General features: G+C 46.3%; 1 protein-coding gene across 1 annotated transcript in view; it reads right to left on the bottom strand.

The window, feature by feature from the left end:
- Positions 1 to 17,929, bottom strand: part of TBC1D2 (TBC1 domain family member 2) — a 63,804-nt gene that overhangs the window by 42,833 nt on the left and 3,042 nt on the right. Inside the window, exons 2-3 of the mRNA XM_049784356.1 lie at positions 17,292 to 17,409; positions 7,090 to 7,237 (exon numbers count right to left, since the gene is read on the bottom strand). Coding sequence (XP_049640313.1) covers positions 7,090 to 7,237; positions 17,292 to 17,409 — 266 coding nt within the window. The remainder of the gene's footprint in view (positions 1 to 7,089; positions 7,238 to 17,291; positions 17,410 to 17,929) is intronic.

The raw sequence follows: 17,929 nt of genomic DNA, 5'->3' as shown, positions 1-17,929 counted from the left end.
AGTTTTGGCTCTTACAGTTGTAAAGTACAAGGTCATTGCATCTCTGAACCATCAGGATGTCCAAGGTCCTTATAGTCACTGCCATTTTGTCCCTCTCCCATTTCCGCCCCCACCCCCTACAGATTTATTCTAAAATTACAGCAAAGAGAAAATGATTATAGGAGCTCACCCAGCCTTTCAAACTGAAGTTGAGATCTGTTACTAGATAGTAAAGGCAGCCAAGGATAAAAAATATCACTGTGCACTCTCATTAGAAAGGTTTTATTGTCTGTGAATTCTGTACATATACCGTATTTTCCAGCATATAAGATGACTTTTGAAACAAAATAAAGTCAACCAAAAATCGGGGGTCGTCTTATACGCTGAGTATATCCCAAAAAATGTTTCAATGTTTCAATAAACGAAAATTGTCTGAATATTGCCACAAAACAAATTTTCCAACTCGATCCTGCACCAATCACTGCAAGGCTGCTCGGACCGCCTCTCTAACTCAGCCAATCCAAGCAGGCTTTTGATGCATGCAAATTAGACAATATTCTGGACCCGAATCCACACTGTAAAAAGCCTGCTCAGATTGGCCAGAGTCAGAGAGGAAGTCTATGACAGTACAACCTTTGAACTTTTGCTTGTTGTGATTGGCTCACTGTGGTACATACAGTTGCAGCACAGGAACATTCTATCTGATACAGTGAATATAGGCCTAAACCTGTTTTAACTGCAAAATTAGGGGGTCGTCTTATACACCGGCAAATACGGTATCGGTGTGTGCGTGTGTCTCCTGAGTGTTTTCTGAACCACAAAAGTGTATTCCTGACTGAGCTCATGACCATGAGTTTTGAAGGATACTATACTAGGAGGTAATCTTCTTCAAGGGCACCAGGAGTGAGCTCCAAAAGGAAGTGAGGGGAAAAGGGAAAGGGCTAACACAGGCGTAGCTTGGCATGCACTGTCCTTCCGTGGGATACACCAGCTTGGAAGACCTGTTCCTGCAAAGCGGTGGTGGGTCACTTCATGGCACAACTTGAAAAGAAGGGACTGGGGGCCGGGTGGTGGCGCTAAAGGTAAGGTGCCTGACTTGCCTGCGCTAGCCTTGGACGGACCGCTGTTCGATCCCCCGGTGTCCCATATGGTCCCCCAAGCCAGGAGCAACTTCTGAGCACATAGCCAGGAGTAACCCCTGAGCGTTACCGGGTGTGGCCCAAAAACCAAAAAAAAAAAAAAAAAAAAAAGAAAAGAAGGGACTGTACAAGAAAAGGATGACAGCCCCATAGGAAGTGAGATTTCCTCTTCCCTCAGCTGGGCACTCCCTACCTCCTCCTGAATGCCCCAGATCCTGCTGTGACTTTGGACAAAGGGACAGTAATGGTGTGTGATGCAAACTTGGGCTTCTGGGAGCTGGGGCACCCTACGTATCTGCCTCTGTGGGCAAGAAGAGTAAATAAGGAGCAACGCGTCAGTCTAAGCAAAAGTTTGGAGCCGGGGCTGGAAAGATGGCATGGAGGTAAGGCATTTGACTTTCATGCAAGAGGTCATCAGTTCGAATCCCGGGGTCCCATATGGTCCCCCATGCCTGCCAGGAGCAATTTCTGAGCCTGGAGCCAGGAATAACCCCAGGAATAACACACCTACTGCCGGGTGTGAACCAAAAACCACAAAAAAAAAAAGTTTGGAGCCAAGGTTTGGTGAGCCAGACCTCTAGCAGGTCTTTCACTATCTCTAGAGCCCAGATGTGTGAAAAATAAATGCTTATTATCAGTACACACTGAATTCTCAAGTATTTGTTTACAGAATAACCGCAGTCAAAGTTGATTAGGATACAAGTATGTCCAGGGACAAACTACCTTGTTTTCTTAAGTTTAAGCATAACTGATGTATAACATATTAGTTTCAGATATACAATATGTATCTCTCTACATTTATATGTATGTATATACATATGTATAAATGTTTTAGAGATGAGTACCATAGTAAATCTAGGTGGTATTTATGATCACACACTCTTAACTGTTTTGGGGTCACATCTGGTAGTGTTAAGTGTTCAGGGTTTATTCCTGGCTCTGCTCAAGGAATCACTCTTGGTAAGGTTTGCGGGGATCAGATGGGGTGCTGGAGATTAAAAAGAGGTAGATGGAGTGCAAGGCAGGCACCTTAACCAATGTATTATCTACATGGCCAAATCACAATATTTTTTGGTTGTGTGATCAAGGATGAAATATTTTTATTATTATCATAACTATAATTGTTTTCTTGCCTGTAGACTTTTTCTTTTTTCACTGAATATTGCATTCTTCCTTATGAACCTACCCAACTTCCCCTTTTCTTTCTAATAAGCAATAGGCCTTATAATTAATCTTAAAGAATTTTTGCTTCTATCCTTTCCCACAGCTGCCTGAGAATGTCCCATTCCCTTTGTTCAAGCCCAGTCTTTGATTTTTTTTTTTTAATTTTTATTTTTGGCTCACACCTGGCGGCGCTCAGGGTTTACTTCTGGTTCTGTGCTCAGAAATCACTTCTGGCAGGCACATGGGGACCATATGGGATGCTGGAATTTGAACCACCGTCCGTCCTGAATCGGCTATGTGCAAGGTCTTACCGCTGTGCTATCTCTTTGGCCCCCTCAAGCCTAGTCTTTGGAGCACAGATTCAACTAGGTCTGCCAGCAAAATCAAGTATTCTCCCATTTCTTATAGCACGTAGCTTGGTGTGTCACTGGCTTTAGTGGCAGTTTTGCAACAGTGCCAGGGATTGAACTCAGGTCTGCTGTGTGCAAGGCAAGTACCCTACCATGTTGTGCTATCTGGCCTGTGAACCATTTTGTTTGTTTGTTTGGTTTTGGTTTTGGTTTTTGGGTCACTCGGCGATGCTAAGGGGTACTCCTGGCTCTGCACTCAGAAGCTGCTCCTGGCAGGCTTGGGGGACCATATGGGATGCCAGGATTCAAACTGGGGTTCATCCGTATTGGCCGCATGCAAGGCAAACGCCTTATTGATGTGCTATTGTTCCAGCCCCTTTCTTTTCTTTTTTTGCTGTGAACTTATTTTTAACATAAAATCAGTCTACTTGGATCCAGATGGGAGAAAAAAAGACTTACTTTGATAGAGTATAGCTGACTAGTGGTGGAGAAAAAATTAAGAGTCCAGAAAAAAAAAAAAAAGAACTCTACATTCTTGGGCATCTGGCCCAAACCCCAGATTTTCACTTCTCAAGTTCTATTACAATTGCTGATGCTCTAGGCTAGGCATTTCCTGGTCCTGGTACTTACTTTCCCTGTTGAAAGATAAAGTCTGCAGGTCATAAATAAAAACTAGGACCATGTAGCACTGCGTGCTGAAGAACACCCTGTGCGGAGCCCCATTTCATGGTTCTCAAACCTCAGCTCCCATGAGTCAGGCAGGGCACAGCCCTATAGCCAGAGGCACTGGTTGGGTGGGGTGACAATCTCTTCCACCCAACTTCCTCTTGCCAGGAGCTGAGGAAACCCCGCCTTCAGGGTGTCAAAGGGCCTTCTAAACTCCATCTGGAGATAGAGTTTTCACTAATGACAGAGCCCAAACACAGAGAGGCCTCTCTGGGTCATACATTTATTGACTGTGTTTGGAGCAGAGCATAGGTCACTTTCTGGGGAGGTTAGTTACTAAAGTCAACTCTAGCCTGACAGCATGGAGGCTATAACCAACATCAGGGGAAAGGTCTATATCTGGAAGGATAACCAAGGGCAAGACTTTTATCATCTGCATTTTGGTGGGCCAGTAAGAGGGAAGGTTTGGGACACAGAGTTTGGGGGATATTCCTGGCAATTTTGGAGGGACCTTCATGTGTGGTATGGGGGACTAAACTGGGGTTGACTGATGCCTACACAAATGCTGTTCTGCTGTCTTATCTGTCTGGCCCATCCATCTGCCTCTGAGCTACATTTCTTGCTCTGCATTGGGGTTGATGAGTTGGATTATGAAAATGACCAGGTCGGCAATAACCCTAGGCCCAGCTCGGTGTCAAACACCGGATAGGCAACTCACTGACCTCTCACACAGCCTAGTGAAAGTAAGCCTGTGTCTAGACTCTGCATAGCAGGAATAGTGATTCTGAGATGTCACCAAAACCTAGCATCAACTGAGAGGTCCAAGAACTTACCCAAGAAACTCAATGACAGTGTGAATCCTTAGCCTGGTATTCCACAAGCTCACAGAGTCCCTTCCCCTGGTGTGGCCAAGACTTATGGCAGATTCAACAGCAAGCTCCAAGCCCAGCTGAGTAAGTAGGCATCCAGGAGACAGGGCAGCTCTGAGACCATTTGCCAGCCTCTCAGCTGCCCAGGACACTTTTTTTCCCCCATTTCCTCTAATTTCCTGTGGCTGATTACAAGTGTCAGGGGGAAGTCACTGACTGATCTGCTGAAACTTCCTTCCTTTCTTGGTTTCTGCAGGTTCTCAGTTCTACTTCTACAGTGGGAAACCTTCATCAGGCACTGGCAGGGGTCACTCAGCTTTAGTGCAACTCCCCAAACTCACTGGCAGTGGCTGAGCTTCTCAAGCTCCGGCTCCCCGAAGGCTCTGGCACTCCTGATGTGCCCAACTCCACCCAAGAGAAGGTCCCTTGCAATATGTTGGCATCAACTGTCCATTATGGGAGTTTAGCATGGTGGTGGTGGTGTGTGGGGGCTCATATCCCTCAAGTCTGTCCATCTCAGGTCTCTGTCCTGGGCACCAAGCCCCTCTGTCCTGTAGGTAGGCACTGATGGACATACAAAGTCTCCCAAAAGCCTGTAACTATTCTGGGAATGATACCTCCAGAAACCAAATTGCCCAGGCAAATTCAAACCCTGACATCAAACAAGAAAATGCTAAATCCAAGTCACACACAGTTATAGTCTCCAACAGTCTATTCTGCTTCCTAAGAGGTACCCTTCTATCTGAAGTTCCCTTGGAAAAAGCAGCACCTACGGAAAATTTGAAGGGCCCTACATTTCTTGGGTTCATTGCCCTTTTCAGAAAAAAAATTCACCAGCATGCCCCTGAAAGGTTTCCCTGGGTGGGGGGCATGTGAAACTGGGTTTAGGGCTTACTCCTGGTTCTCCATTCAGGGATTATTCCTGGTAGGGCTTGGGGGAACATATGGCATAAGCTAGAAATTGAAGTTGTATGCAAAGGAAGTGTCCTACCCACTGTACTATTGTTCTGGCCTAAAATCTACCTTGTTTAACATACTGACCCCACGTGTACTACTGGTGACTCACATTTAGGTACCACATCAGACTGGATCATCAATTATGGACAATCATTTGTTCAACTGCTTTGGTAAACAAAAAAATGCCATCAAGTTGAAAATGAATTTAATTGCTGATCATTTTGAAACTTGATGCACATTGAAAGTAAAGTAAAATTTTATTGAATGAAGATATCAGATGGCAAGAAAAACAAATTGCTCAGGTGGTGGCAGTGACAGGGATATATTATGTGAACAAACAGAAAGTGGTGTCCTGGGTGGGTGGAGCCCCAGCTGAGGGACAGCGTTAGAGCACCCACAGCAGCTGGCATGTTGATGAGATACACAGCTCTAAGGCAATTTATGTGCAAGAACCCATAGAAACCCCATCTGATCTTACAAGACAAAAGGCTATAAATCCAGGCAGTGTGTCTCCAAAACTACCTTCTTAGCTTCTTTTTAAAATTTTTTAAAATTTTTATTAAAGCACCATGATTTTCAAAGTTATTCATAGTTGAGTTTTAAACATAAAATATTCCACCACAGATTCCCTCAATAATGTCTTCTTCCAGATTCCTTCCCATACCTCCCCCATCCAGTCCGCCATATTGATAGGCACCTTTTTAAGTGTGATTGTTAAGATTTTGTGTCTCCTAATTACTATGTTGTAGACTCCATAGTTTGGATATTTAGCTCTGTTGTTTTTTAATGCCACCAATATGGGGCTGGAGATATAGCACAGCGGTGTTTGCCTTGCAAGCAGCCGACCCAGAACCTAAGGTGGTTGGTTCAAATCCTGGTGTCCCATATGCCCCCCCCCCCCCCACCGCCCCGTGCCTGCCAGGAGCTATTTTTGAGCAGATAGCCAGGAGTAACCCCTGAGTGCTGCCGGGTATGACCCCAGAAAAACAAAACAAAACAAAACACCACCAATGTACCTGAATCCTCTTGATCCCTGATACAATACATCTATCTTTCTACCCCTTCACTTTATTTCTGTCCTTCTTCTCATTATACTCTGGGGCCAAGGGTGACCTGGGCATCCTCCTTAACAACCTTCTTATAAGCCACTTCTGACCAAGTCTGCAAGTGGGTGGTTGTCCACAGTATGTTATTAAATTAAAAGTAACTGGGCAATGAGGCACATTCCTCAGATGAGAGTCTGATGTACTTGACACACATAGCAACAAGTATGAAGATGCATCATGCCACAATATGCTTAGGAAGTGCTTCACCATACCTCAGATCTATAGAAAACGTGGAAGAAAGATGCATCAAAGGCTAAAAAGGCTTATCTGGATTCTAATATTATAGGTCATTTAAAATTAGCTGAAGATATAGCACAGCAGGTCAGGTGCTTGCCTGGCACACAGTTGACCATATATGGTCCCCCAAGTATTGCCAGGAATGATTCCTGAGCACAGAGCCAGAAGAAAGCCCTAAATACCATTGGGCATGGCCTCACAAAAGTCAACAAAATACATATCTATCTAATGTTTCTAATTTTCTACAGAAGGCACTTATACTTTTAAAAATGAGAATGGCTCATATAAGATGTAAAAAGAAAGACACACGAACTGAATATAAAGACACAATGAATTGGGCCCGGAGAGATAGCACAGCAGCAGTTGCCTTGCAAGCAGCCGATCCAGGACCAAAGGTGGTTGGTTCGACTCCCGGTGTCCCATATGGTCCCCTGTGCCTGCCAGGAGCTATTTCTGAGCAGACAGCCAGGAGTAACCCCTGAGCACCACCAGGTGTGGCCCAAAAACCAAAAAAAAGACACAATAAATTAATTCCCTCGCTAGGCCCACCTCCCTGCAGGAGATCCACAGCAGACTAGGTCAGCTCCAAGGAAGGGTCTCTTCTCCCTGAACTTGCACTTACTGTATCTCAGTTCCCAGGTGCTTAAGGGAAATGTTCTGCAGGGTGGAGGGAAGGGCGGGCACAGGCTGGAAGGCAGCATCCATGCCCACCATCCCAGTTGGTGTCTTCACAGGGCACAGGAACTCCTCCAGCTCAGCCTCCTCTTTTTCTAGAACAGAAGATGGGTAGTTACTGTGGAGGGAAAAATCTGGGAAGTAGGTGCTTGGGGAACTACTGAGCAGACCTCTCTCTTTCTCTCTCTCTCTCTCTCTCTCTCTCTCTCTCTCTCTCTCTCTCTCTCTCTCTCTCTCTCTCTCTCTTTTGGTATTTTTGGGCCACACTCATTTGATGCTCAGGGGTTACTCCTGGCTAAGTGCTTAGAAATTGCCCCTGGCTTGGGGGGACCATATGGGATGCCAGGGGATAGAACCACGGTTCTTCTTTGGCTAGCGCTTGCAAGGCAGACACATTACCTCTAGCACCACCACTCTGGCCCCTTCTCTCATATTTTTACTAGCAAAAGAGACAAGATTTTTTTTTTCTCCTGAACCTTCTGCTGTCTATAAAATGATGCATTTTGCCAGTACAGCTTTCTTGGAAATATGCTGGGCACTTTAAAATATTCTGGACACTGGCTGGAACAATAGCATAGTGGGTAGGGTGCTTGCCTTGCACGTGACCAACCTGTGTTCAATCCCTGGCATCCCATATGGTTCCCTCAGCCTGCCAGGAGTGATTTCTAAGAACAAAGCCAGGAATAACTCCTGAGTGTCTCCAGGTGTGGTCCAAAAACCAAAACAAACAAAATGCTGAGCACTGAGAAGACAGTATGTGTGCCTAGGTCCAATCCCCGCAATCTCAAGGTCTCCTGAGTGTTTCCCTAGAACTACAAGGAGTGGCCCTTAAACATTTCTAGGGCTGGAGCAACATTGCGCCCTTATGAGAATTCCTGGGAGAGGCCCCTGAACCATCTGAGCACTACTTGAAAATCCATCACCTCCTGTCCCCCAAATAAAGAAAAGAAAAAGAAAGAATATACTTTTATGCTTAAAAGGTAATAGAGTGAATAAGGGGTCCTTGCCTTCCAAATGCCTGACCCAATTTGATCCCTGGAACCCCTTATGGTCCTCTGAGCACTTCTAAGAGATTCCTAAAAGCAGAGTCAGGGGTAAATAATAAATACTGGTGGGTGTGATCACCTCAAGGGAAAAAAAAGAAAGAAAGAAAATACTTTGCAAACAATCTGTTTGCTAATTCCTTATAGGTGCTTTTATATCCAGCAGTGAGCAGGCCAATACTTGGCAGTACACCATCATTTTCTGAGCACCTCCCTTCAATTTACTTTCACCAAACACAGCTGAAGGTTTCCAGGTGGAGCCTGAGAAAGTGATATAATCAAAGGTATGGGAAATTTCAGCTTAAAGGAGCAAGGAAGAACTGCACACTATGATGGAAAAACTGGTTGACTGCATACCAAAAAAAAAAAATAATAAAATCACACCCCTTTCTGCACAAAAGACATATAAAAATAGATTAAAGACCTCAAGATCATATGGGATTCCATAGGTACATAAAGGAAAACAGAGGGGGCCGGGCGGTGGCGCTAAAGGTAAGGTGCCTGCCTTACCTTCGCTAGCCTAGGACGGACCGCGATTCGATCCCCCGGCGTCCCATATGGTCCCCCAAGCCAGGAGCGACTTCTGAGCGCATAGCCAGGAGTAACCCCTGAGCGTCACCGGGTGTGGCCCAAAAACCAAAAAAAAAAAAAAAAAAGGAAAACAGAGGCAGAATTCTCTATAACATTGAAGCTAGAGGCATCTTTAAGTTTTTAACATATTGGCCAAGTAAGTGAGAGCAACAATAAACAAGTGGGACAACATTAAATTTAGAAGCTTTAGCACGTCAAAGGAAATGATTAATAGAATACAAAGATACCCTACAGACTGGAAGAAATTATATGCCTGCCACTCACCTAATAAAAGGTTAATATCCATAATATAAAAGCACTGATAAAACTTTATGAGAAAAAAATTCAACCGCATAAAAAAATGGGGAGAAGAAATGAACAGATATTTTTTCAAAGAATAAACAAATGACTAAACAGCATATAAAAAATGCTCTGCATTACTAATCATCAGGGCAATGCAAATCAAAACAACCATAAGGTACCACCTCACACCAGAGAGACTAGAACTCATTAAAAGAGTAAAACAATTAGTGTTGTGATGAATGTAGGAAAAAGAGTACCCTCATTCACTGCTGGCGGGGAATGTCCACTGGCCCAGCCTTTTGGGAAAACGATGGGGACATTCCTCAAAAAACTAGGAATTGAGCTTTCATATGATCCAGAAAGTTTACTTATTGCAATATATTCCAAAGGTCCAAATGACAATCCGGATAGACATCAAATGCATTCCTATTTCACTGAAGCAATATTCACAACAGCCAAAATCTGGAAACAACCCAAGTGCCCAAGAATAGATGACTAGATAAAGAAATTGTGCTTCAGATACATAATGGAACACCATTCTGCTGTAAGAAAAGATAAAGTCATGAAATTTGCTATGTGGATGGGTCTGGAGGTATCATGCTGACTGAAGTTAGTCAGAGAGAGAGGAACAGACACAGAATGATCTTTCTCCTCTGCAGTAATATAAAGAAACATAGTAAGGGAATAACTGATGTTTAAAGGCAACAGAAATGAAGATATGGGACCTGAGTAATAGCACAGTGGTAGGGAATTTGTTTTGCATGCTGCCAACCAGGGGCAGGACTGGGTTTAATCCCCTGCATCCCATATGGGTCCCCTGAGCCTGCCAGGAATAATCTCTGAGTGTTGTCAGGCTGGCCTCGGAAGGAAGGAAGGAAGGAAGGAAGGAAGGAAGGAAGGAAGGAAGGAAGGAAGGAAGGAAGGAAGGAAGGAAGGAAGGAAGGAAGGAAGGAAGGAAGGAAGGGAGGGAGGGAGGGAGGGAGGGAGGGAGGGAGGGAGGGAGGGAGGGAGGGAGGGAGGGAGGAAGGAAGGAGGAAGGAAGGGAGGAAGGAAGGGGAGGAAAGGGAGGGAGGAAGGAAGGAAGGAAGGAAGGAAGGAAGGAAGGAAGGAAGGAAGGAAGGAAGGAAGGAAGGAAGGAAGGAAGGAAGGGGAGGAAAGGGAGGGAGGGAGGGAGGGGGAGGGAGGGGGAGGGAGGGAGGTTAAAGAAGGGAGGGAAGGAGGGAGGGAGAGGGAGGTTAAAGAAAGGAGGGAAGGAGGGAAGGAGGGGGAGGGAGGGAGGGAGAAAAGAATAGAAAAAAGAAAAGAAAGAAAAGAAATGAACTAAGAACTGGACTTAAGACTCAGAGAAATAACATAGTGGGTAGGGCACTTGCCTTCACATGGCCGACTCAGGTCTAATTCCCGAGGAGGAGTGACCCCTGACTGAGTACAGAGTCAGTTGTAAGCCCTAAACATCTGGCTTCGGGTGTAGCCCAAAAAACAAAAAGGAAAAAAAAGGAATAGTACAAAAGCTTGCCACTGAGGATAGGACACTGACTGGAACACTAAGACAATAATAGAGAGGAGCAGTCACTGTAGTGTGGAGGAAGAAGGGGTGCTGGGAGGCAGATAAGTGTTATACAAGATACTCTAGCGGTAACAATGCCATACACCACAGTGCATTATAGAAAAAAGGGCCTGCCATAGAAGAAGAGACTTAGGTGGGAGAAATAGGCACAAGTGGAGGGAGGTAGACAAGTGGAGGTGAAGGGATTGTTGTTGGAACACTGAATGCCTGAAATGCAATCATGAAATAACAGTAATTCACTATGATGCAATTAAAAATCTTTTTTTTTTTTTTTGGCCTGGTTTTTGGGCCACACCCGGCCGTGCTCAGGAGTTACTCCTGGCTCTGCATTCAGAAATTGTTCCTGGCAGACTCGGGGGACCATATGGGATGCTGGGAATTGAACCCAGGTCTGCCCCAGGTCATCTGTGTGCAAAGCAAATGCCCTACCAGTGTGTTATCTCTCCGGCTTCTAAAAATTCATTTTTAAGAAGACCAAGTGACTGGCAGGTAGAAGACAGGCCAGATGGAATGTGGGGTTGGTTGTTCTGGGAGTCGAAGGCAGAGCTTCTTCCTACTCAGTCAGGGAGGACTTCCTGGGGAAAGCCTGCTCTAGCAGGGCCTGGCTCAGAGGGACATTATCTGGCTAGAATCACAGGGCCTGAAGGTCAGCAGGGGCTCCGACTGCTAAGCCTGATGATTAACTAACTCTTGCTGTGGGCTAGAAAGTCCTAAAGCCAAGTCCTACTTCGGCTGGAGCAGCAGTGGCTAATGAAAATCACTGTTTCTCTCTTCTCACCTCAGGTTCTGTTTTTTTTTTTTTGTTTGTTTTTTTGTTTTTTTTTTGGGGGGGTCACACCTGGCAGCACTCAGGGGCTACTGGCAGGCTCAAGGGACCATATGGGATGCCAGGATTCAAACCACTGGCCCTTCCTCATGCAAGGCAAACACCCTACCTCCATACTATCACTCCAGCCCCGGGTTCTGTATTTTCTTCTTCTTCTTCTTTTTTTTTTTTTTTTTTGGTTTTTGGGCCACACCCAGAGGTGCTCAGTGGTTACTCCTGGCTCTCTGCTCAGAAATAGCTCCTGGCAGGCATGGGGGACCATATGGGACACCGGGATTCGAACCAACCACCTTTGGTCCTGGATCAGCTGCTTGCAAGGCAAACACCACTGTGCTATCTCTCCGGGCCCGGGTTCTGTATTTTCAACAGGAAGGCTGCACACTCTACCATGTACTTGATAATGCTTACAAAATCAATCTCAGGCTGCAGACTCACATCTGTTAAGAGTCTTCTACACAAACTGAGCTGATTTAAAAATGAAGGCCCCAAAACCAAAATAAATAAATATATAAATAAATAATAAAAATGAAAGTTTTTCAGGGCCAGAGCAATAGTACAGTGGATAGGTGTCCTAAGCACTTTTACACGCAGATGCTTGCTTTGCTGGTTTGATCCCCAGCACCCGATAAGGTGCCCCAGGTGCCACCAAGAGTGATCCTTGAGCGCAGAACTAGGTGTAAGCCCTGAACATTGCTAGGTATGGCCCCTGAACCAAAATAAAATTAAATAAATAAATAAATGAATAAAAAACAGTGAATGGGGCCAGAGAGATAGCACAGTGGTAGGGCATTTGCCTTGCATGCAGCTGACCCAGGACAGACGGTGGTTCGAATCCTGACATCCCATATGGTTCCCTGTGCCTGCCAGGAGTGATTTCTGAGCGCAGAGCCAGGAGTAACCCCTAAGCACCACTGGTATAACCCAACAAACAAACAAACAAGAAACAGTGGAGATCTTTGTTTGCCCAAACCACTCAGTAGTTTGAACAAGTTTTTGTTGTCTAATCATCTGAACTGCATTAAAAATATAATCAGGGCAGGAGACCAACCACAATGGAGAAGACACTTAGCTTGGATGCAGCCAACCAGGTTCAATCCCTAGCACCCCATATGGTCCCCCCAAGCCAGGCCCCACCACAAGTGATTCCTAAGCACAGAGCCAAAAGTACTACTGGGGGGCGGCGAGGTGGCGCTAGAGGTAAGGTGTCTGCCTTGCAAGCGCTAGCCAAGGAAGGACCTCGGTTCGATTCCCGGCGTCCCATATGGTCCCCCCAAGCCAGGGGCAATTTCTGAGTGCTTAGTCAGGAGTAACCCCTGAGCATCAAACGGGTGTGGCCCGAAAAATCAAAAACAAACAAACAAACAAAAAAAGTACTACTGGTTGGGCCCAAAAAACAAAATAAATGAACAAATGACTGTTTTCTTTTTATCAATTTGGGGTGTGTGTATGTGTGTGTGTGTGTGTGTGCATGTGTGTGTGTGTGTGTGCGCACGCGTGCGTGCACAACACTTCAAGGGGCATAGAAGTTCTTCTCAGTCATTCTCTGTCCAGTGTCACAGATCAATATGAGGGCCAGAGGCAATCCTGCATCAGTGCTGTTCCAGTCCTGTAGTGCCAGATTCCCCATGGCTGGCACTGCTCGGGGCGGGCCCTTTAGGATCACACCCAGTAGGTACCTGGGGAGCCACAAGTTGCTCAGGATTGACCTTGGGTTGGCTACATAGAAGGTGCTTGCTAATTCCAGTATTACTTCTCCAGCTCCTTCATGATAAATTGTTTTAGGTCCACACCTGCCTTGCTCAGGGGTTACTCTGGGCTCTATAGAGCTGCTCCTGATTGTGCTAAGGACTATGAGGTGCTAGGGGTGAAATCTAGCCCCTCTCATACAAAGCCTGTGCTCAGTCTATTGCTCTCTCCCTCCAGCCCTCTTTATCAACACTTAGGAGGGATGCACACCCATAATTCTTAGGGATTATTCTTGTTCTGCACTCACAAGTTACTCCAGGCAGTGTTTGGGGGACCATGTAAGGTACCAGATTCAAACCTGGATCAGTTAATGGAAGGCAAGTGCCCTATCCACTGTCTATCTGTCTGGCCCTCTTCACCAATCCTTTTAATTCATACATCCTTAGTTCAGAATATACAAAAGACGAACATGTTGTCTCATGTTTGAAGCTTCAAACTGCCCTAATTTCCTTAATTGCCTATTTTTTAGTAACTTTCACCAGGAACCCCAGATTTATTCTGAGACCACACAGAAGGAAAAAACCTTGTGGGGAGGAGGGAGAAAGAAAGGGGGAGAAGGGGAGAGAGAGAAAAGAGAGAGAGAGAGAGAGAGAGAGAGAGAGAGAGAGAGAGAGAGAGAGAGAGAGAGAGAGAGAGAGAGAGAGAGAGAGAGAGAGAGAGAGAGGCACTTCAGGAGAATCATAAGGATGCTGGGGAGCTCACCTGGGTTGGCTGTGTGCAAGGCAAGTGCCCTACCCACTGTCCTATCTCTCCAGTCCTTTATCATGGCTTTGCATTTACTCTGAGCTCTGGGTGCCCTGAACACAAGGTCAGCTGTCATCTCAGCTGGGTGGAGTGTGAATGGCACAGCTGGTTTCTAGTTTCACAGCTGACAGTCTCTCCCTGTCAAATCTTGGACAGAGAGGCCTCTCTGAGCTACTGCCAATCTGATTATCTAAGAATGCTGTGAGGAGGGCCAGAGAGATAGTACAATGATAAGGTGCTTGCCTTGTCTGAGTGAGCCCACCAGGAGTGATTCCTATGTGTACAGCCAGGAGTAACTTCTGAGCACCACCAGATATATACCAATCCCTTCCACCACCCTCCCCTACTTTCTCAAAAAAGAATGCTATGAGGATTCTGACAGGAGTTTTTCAAAACCTCTTTCCAACTGTGGCCCTTCTTCCTCTCTTCTCCCCAGTCCTACTAGGTGGCTCCCAAGTATGACCCTTTGAAATATTCTGGGGAGAGACTTTTGGCTTCTAGATGAAGAACACTGGATGCGAGAACCAAGTGTGTGGAAAGCACTGGAACATGCCAGAAAGTGGTGTGCCTACTCCAGGATGATTACATTTATTAAAGTACTCCAAGAGCTGGCCTAGTCTGACAACATACTATTACTATAAAGCTGCTGGCTTCCCCATAATCTTTCTTGGCTCCCGTGAGACTAATGTGTAGGTAAAGCCAAGAATAAAGGGGGCAAGCACAACCTGAAAGCTGTCGAGAAGGTGGCTGGCAGATCACTCAGGGGTAGTAATGACAGCACTTTTACAAGACCAATTGTCTATGCTCTCAAAGTCAGACGTGAGTCAGCAGGCAGTTTTTGGCTGCCTGGTAAGGGGGCCCTGCTTCCCTCCCAGAAGGGGTGGAGAAGCTGAGGAGGGACTGCCTCTCCAGTTAGTGTGCTCCATGAGAAAGGTCCCATAGAGGTAGCACAGGCATGCTGCAGTGGAGATTGGGCTTTCAGGAGAGGGTCCTAAGGCTGGTTCTGATGCCAAAAGAAGCCCAGCCAAGAACCCCATGTCCAAAGCCACAGAATTTGAGAATGTCAGAACAGTGCTCAGTCCTATCTAGCTAAGACATTTCTGGACACCCCAAGTACCCATCAGTCGTTGGGTAAGGCCATGCTTTGTTTCATTAGCAGGACACCATGACAATTTCTGACTGTTGGAAGATAACTTTCTGCTGTTATCTCATGAGTCTGGCTTCTAGCAATGAGCAAACTCAGAATAGTGTTCCTAAATGGCCAGGGATGTGCTTCTGCAGACAGGGAGGCAGGGGTTGGATAAGATGGACATAGAATGGATGTACTGAGGCAAAATCAAACCCCTTTCGTGCAAAGAAAGAACTAACCAGCAGAAAACTCTCCAGAGGAATGCCTGATGCTACTAACCTAACAAGGAGAAAAAATTATGGGAGAAGAAGGTCTATAAAACCCACAGTCCACACGTGTACTTAGAATGACAATATTCCCAGGACAGACACCATGCAAGAAGCATATACTCAGTATCTGATGAAGGGGCCTGGGCCCGACACTACTGCCAAGGTCCGTTAACGTTTACATTCCTTTCTTTACTCACTCATAAAATTAAATGTTTCAACTCACAACACATATTCACAAATAGCCAATGTGCCAGGTCAGGCAGGACACCAGCACTGAGAACACAGGTAATAGACACAAACCTTGCCCTTGAGGGTGAACAAACCAAGACTTGACAGAATCCCACTGGACAAAATCCCTGTCAATAATTTGAACAGAGAACATGTCCTACAAGACTTCCAGAAGGGGGTGGGCCCTAGGGCTTGACCAGACAGAATAGGCAGAAATCTTCAGGGGGCTGCTAAGGCAGGGAGTAGGACTGAGGCTCTGGGGGGGGGGGCAGACAGAAGGGAGTGAAATAGAGGAGGGAGAATGCACTTGAACACTGTGCTGAAAGGCTAGGTCTTCCTTAGAAAGTTCACTCTCTCCAGAGTGGGGTCCAGGCTGGGACCTGTTTTTGAGGGACAAGGCTGTGGGGGTTTTCCAGCTAAGACTGGAGGCCTGTCTCAGGTTTAAAAAGATACCAGGGCCAATACTGTACTAGCAGCTGCCATCTAACCAACCAGAGGAAAGAGGGTAAGATTGTGCTCCCCAGAGTGGCCACATAAGAGGGCCAGGGAACAAGGGGGAAAGGGTGAAGGGTAGGTAACTGGGCTGAGGACAAGCAAAGAAAGCTGAGCACAAAGGCAGAAGAGATACTTGGGCCCCAGGTTATGCTGCTCCATGCATTGGGACCTGTTTCTCTCCCAGCTCCTGCTGGGCAGCTGACCTCCCTCTGACCTCCCTCTGAGCCTAATTTAAGCCAACTTCTGAGAGTACTCAGGGCCAGGGACCCCTCACCCTAGGAGAATCTGAAAGCTGTAATCAGACACTTCTCTCAGGGGTGAGGACAGAGGTAAAAAAAAAAATTTGGGTGGGGGGTCACACCCTGCAGGGCTGGGGGGTGGTGGTGTGTGTTACTCCTGGCTCTAGGCTCAGAAATCACCCCTGGCAGGCAGGCACAGGGGAACATATGGGATGTCGGGATTCACCACCATCCTTCTGCATAAAAGGACAAACACCTTACCTCCATGCTATCCCTCGCTCCGGCCCCCCAGAGTTGAAAATTTTGTTCATAGGGGGCTGCCAAGGATAAATGTCACTTCAGAGACCCAATTACAGTCTCAGAAAAGCATTTGTGGGCCAGAGACAGATAGGACAGCAGGCAGGGTATTTGCCTTGCACAAAGCCTACCCAGGTTTGATCCCCATATGGTTCCCTGAGCATTGACAGGAATGAGTTCTGAGCACTACCGGGTATGGCACCAAAACAAAACAAAGCAAAAAAAAAAAAAAAAAAAAAAAAAAGGAAAAGAAAAAGGAAAGCAAAACATTTGTGTACAAAGTCCATCACAACCACTGTATCTTCTCCTCTGGCTTCTTCTCAGCAGCCCTGCAAGTGAAACTCCTGAAATCTCCCGAGGGTCAGTATAGCAGAAGCAAAATTTATGGACCATAGAAAGCATGTGGATTTAGAACGATCACAATCTACTGAGCCCACCTTATAGGAGGGGAAGCAAAAACCCCCCAAAAATTCAGGGTCAAGAAAGCTGCCCAAAGGCCACAGGGGATTAAGGGTTGGGCCCCAATGGCATGGTCTCAGAACTCCTTCTTCTGCCCGCTGTACTGAGTGACATCCTCAGTGATGCCCCTGGAGCTCGGCTCCTTAAGTAGACTCCACACTCCCCCTTAGTAACAGCAAGAGGGTGGATACAGGCGACTGTGGCCCTGGGTATGAGAGGCAAGTGCCTGGGTACCTAGCTGGAGGCGTAGGGCAGCATCTCGGGTGGGAGGTGCAGGCGGGCTGTGGTGGAACTCCCAGCGCTTCATCTGCAGCTGCTGCAGCCAATACAGCATCACTTGCTTGGTGGCGGCCTGGGAAGCACAAGGGTTAGTTGGCAAAGCCCTGAGAGCATGGGGTGGCACCAGGTAAGGGGGGAGGGAGAGATGTCTTCTGTGCTTCCACTCTGTGTAAACAAGCTCTTTCCACCTCTCTAAGGCACCGGGCCTCAGTTTCCTCAGTAGCCCTTTAAGACGAAAATGCTCATTCTACAGAGTAACTGGCAAGAGGGAAAGAGGAAATACACAGCTCTGGTTTGCTTCCTGCAGAGAGATCTGGAGGTGCAAGGGGCGTGGTTTTGGGAAACTCTAGGACCCTGATGCCACTACCATCTGCTTGGTGGATGAGGTAAGCCCTTTTTGGGGGGGGAATGCACTGAATCCATGGATCTGGGGAAGGGCCCTAGAAAGCCACAGACACACTAGCAGTGATGGCTAACCTTTTTGAGCCCAAGTGCCCAAACTGCTGCACAAAACCAAAGAATTTCCTTAAAGTGACAGTATGTCAATTAAACCTTAATAACAAGATTTTAGTATCTAAAAACTATAAATTTTA

The sequence above is a fragment of the Suncus etruscus genome, chromosome 1 (genome assembly GCF_024139225.1).
Source record: "Suncus etruscus isolate mSunEtr1 chromosome 1, mSunEtr1.pri.cur, whole genome shotgun sequence".
NCBI classification, from domain to species: Eukaryota; Metazoa; Chordata; class Mammalia; order Eulipotyphla; family Soricidae; genus Suncus; species Suncus etruscus.
The sequence above is the reverse complement of the archived record's forward strand: the minus strand, read 5'-3'. Positions and strand labels throughout refer to the sequence as shown.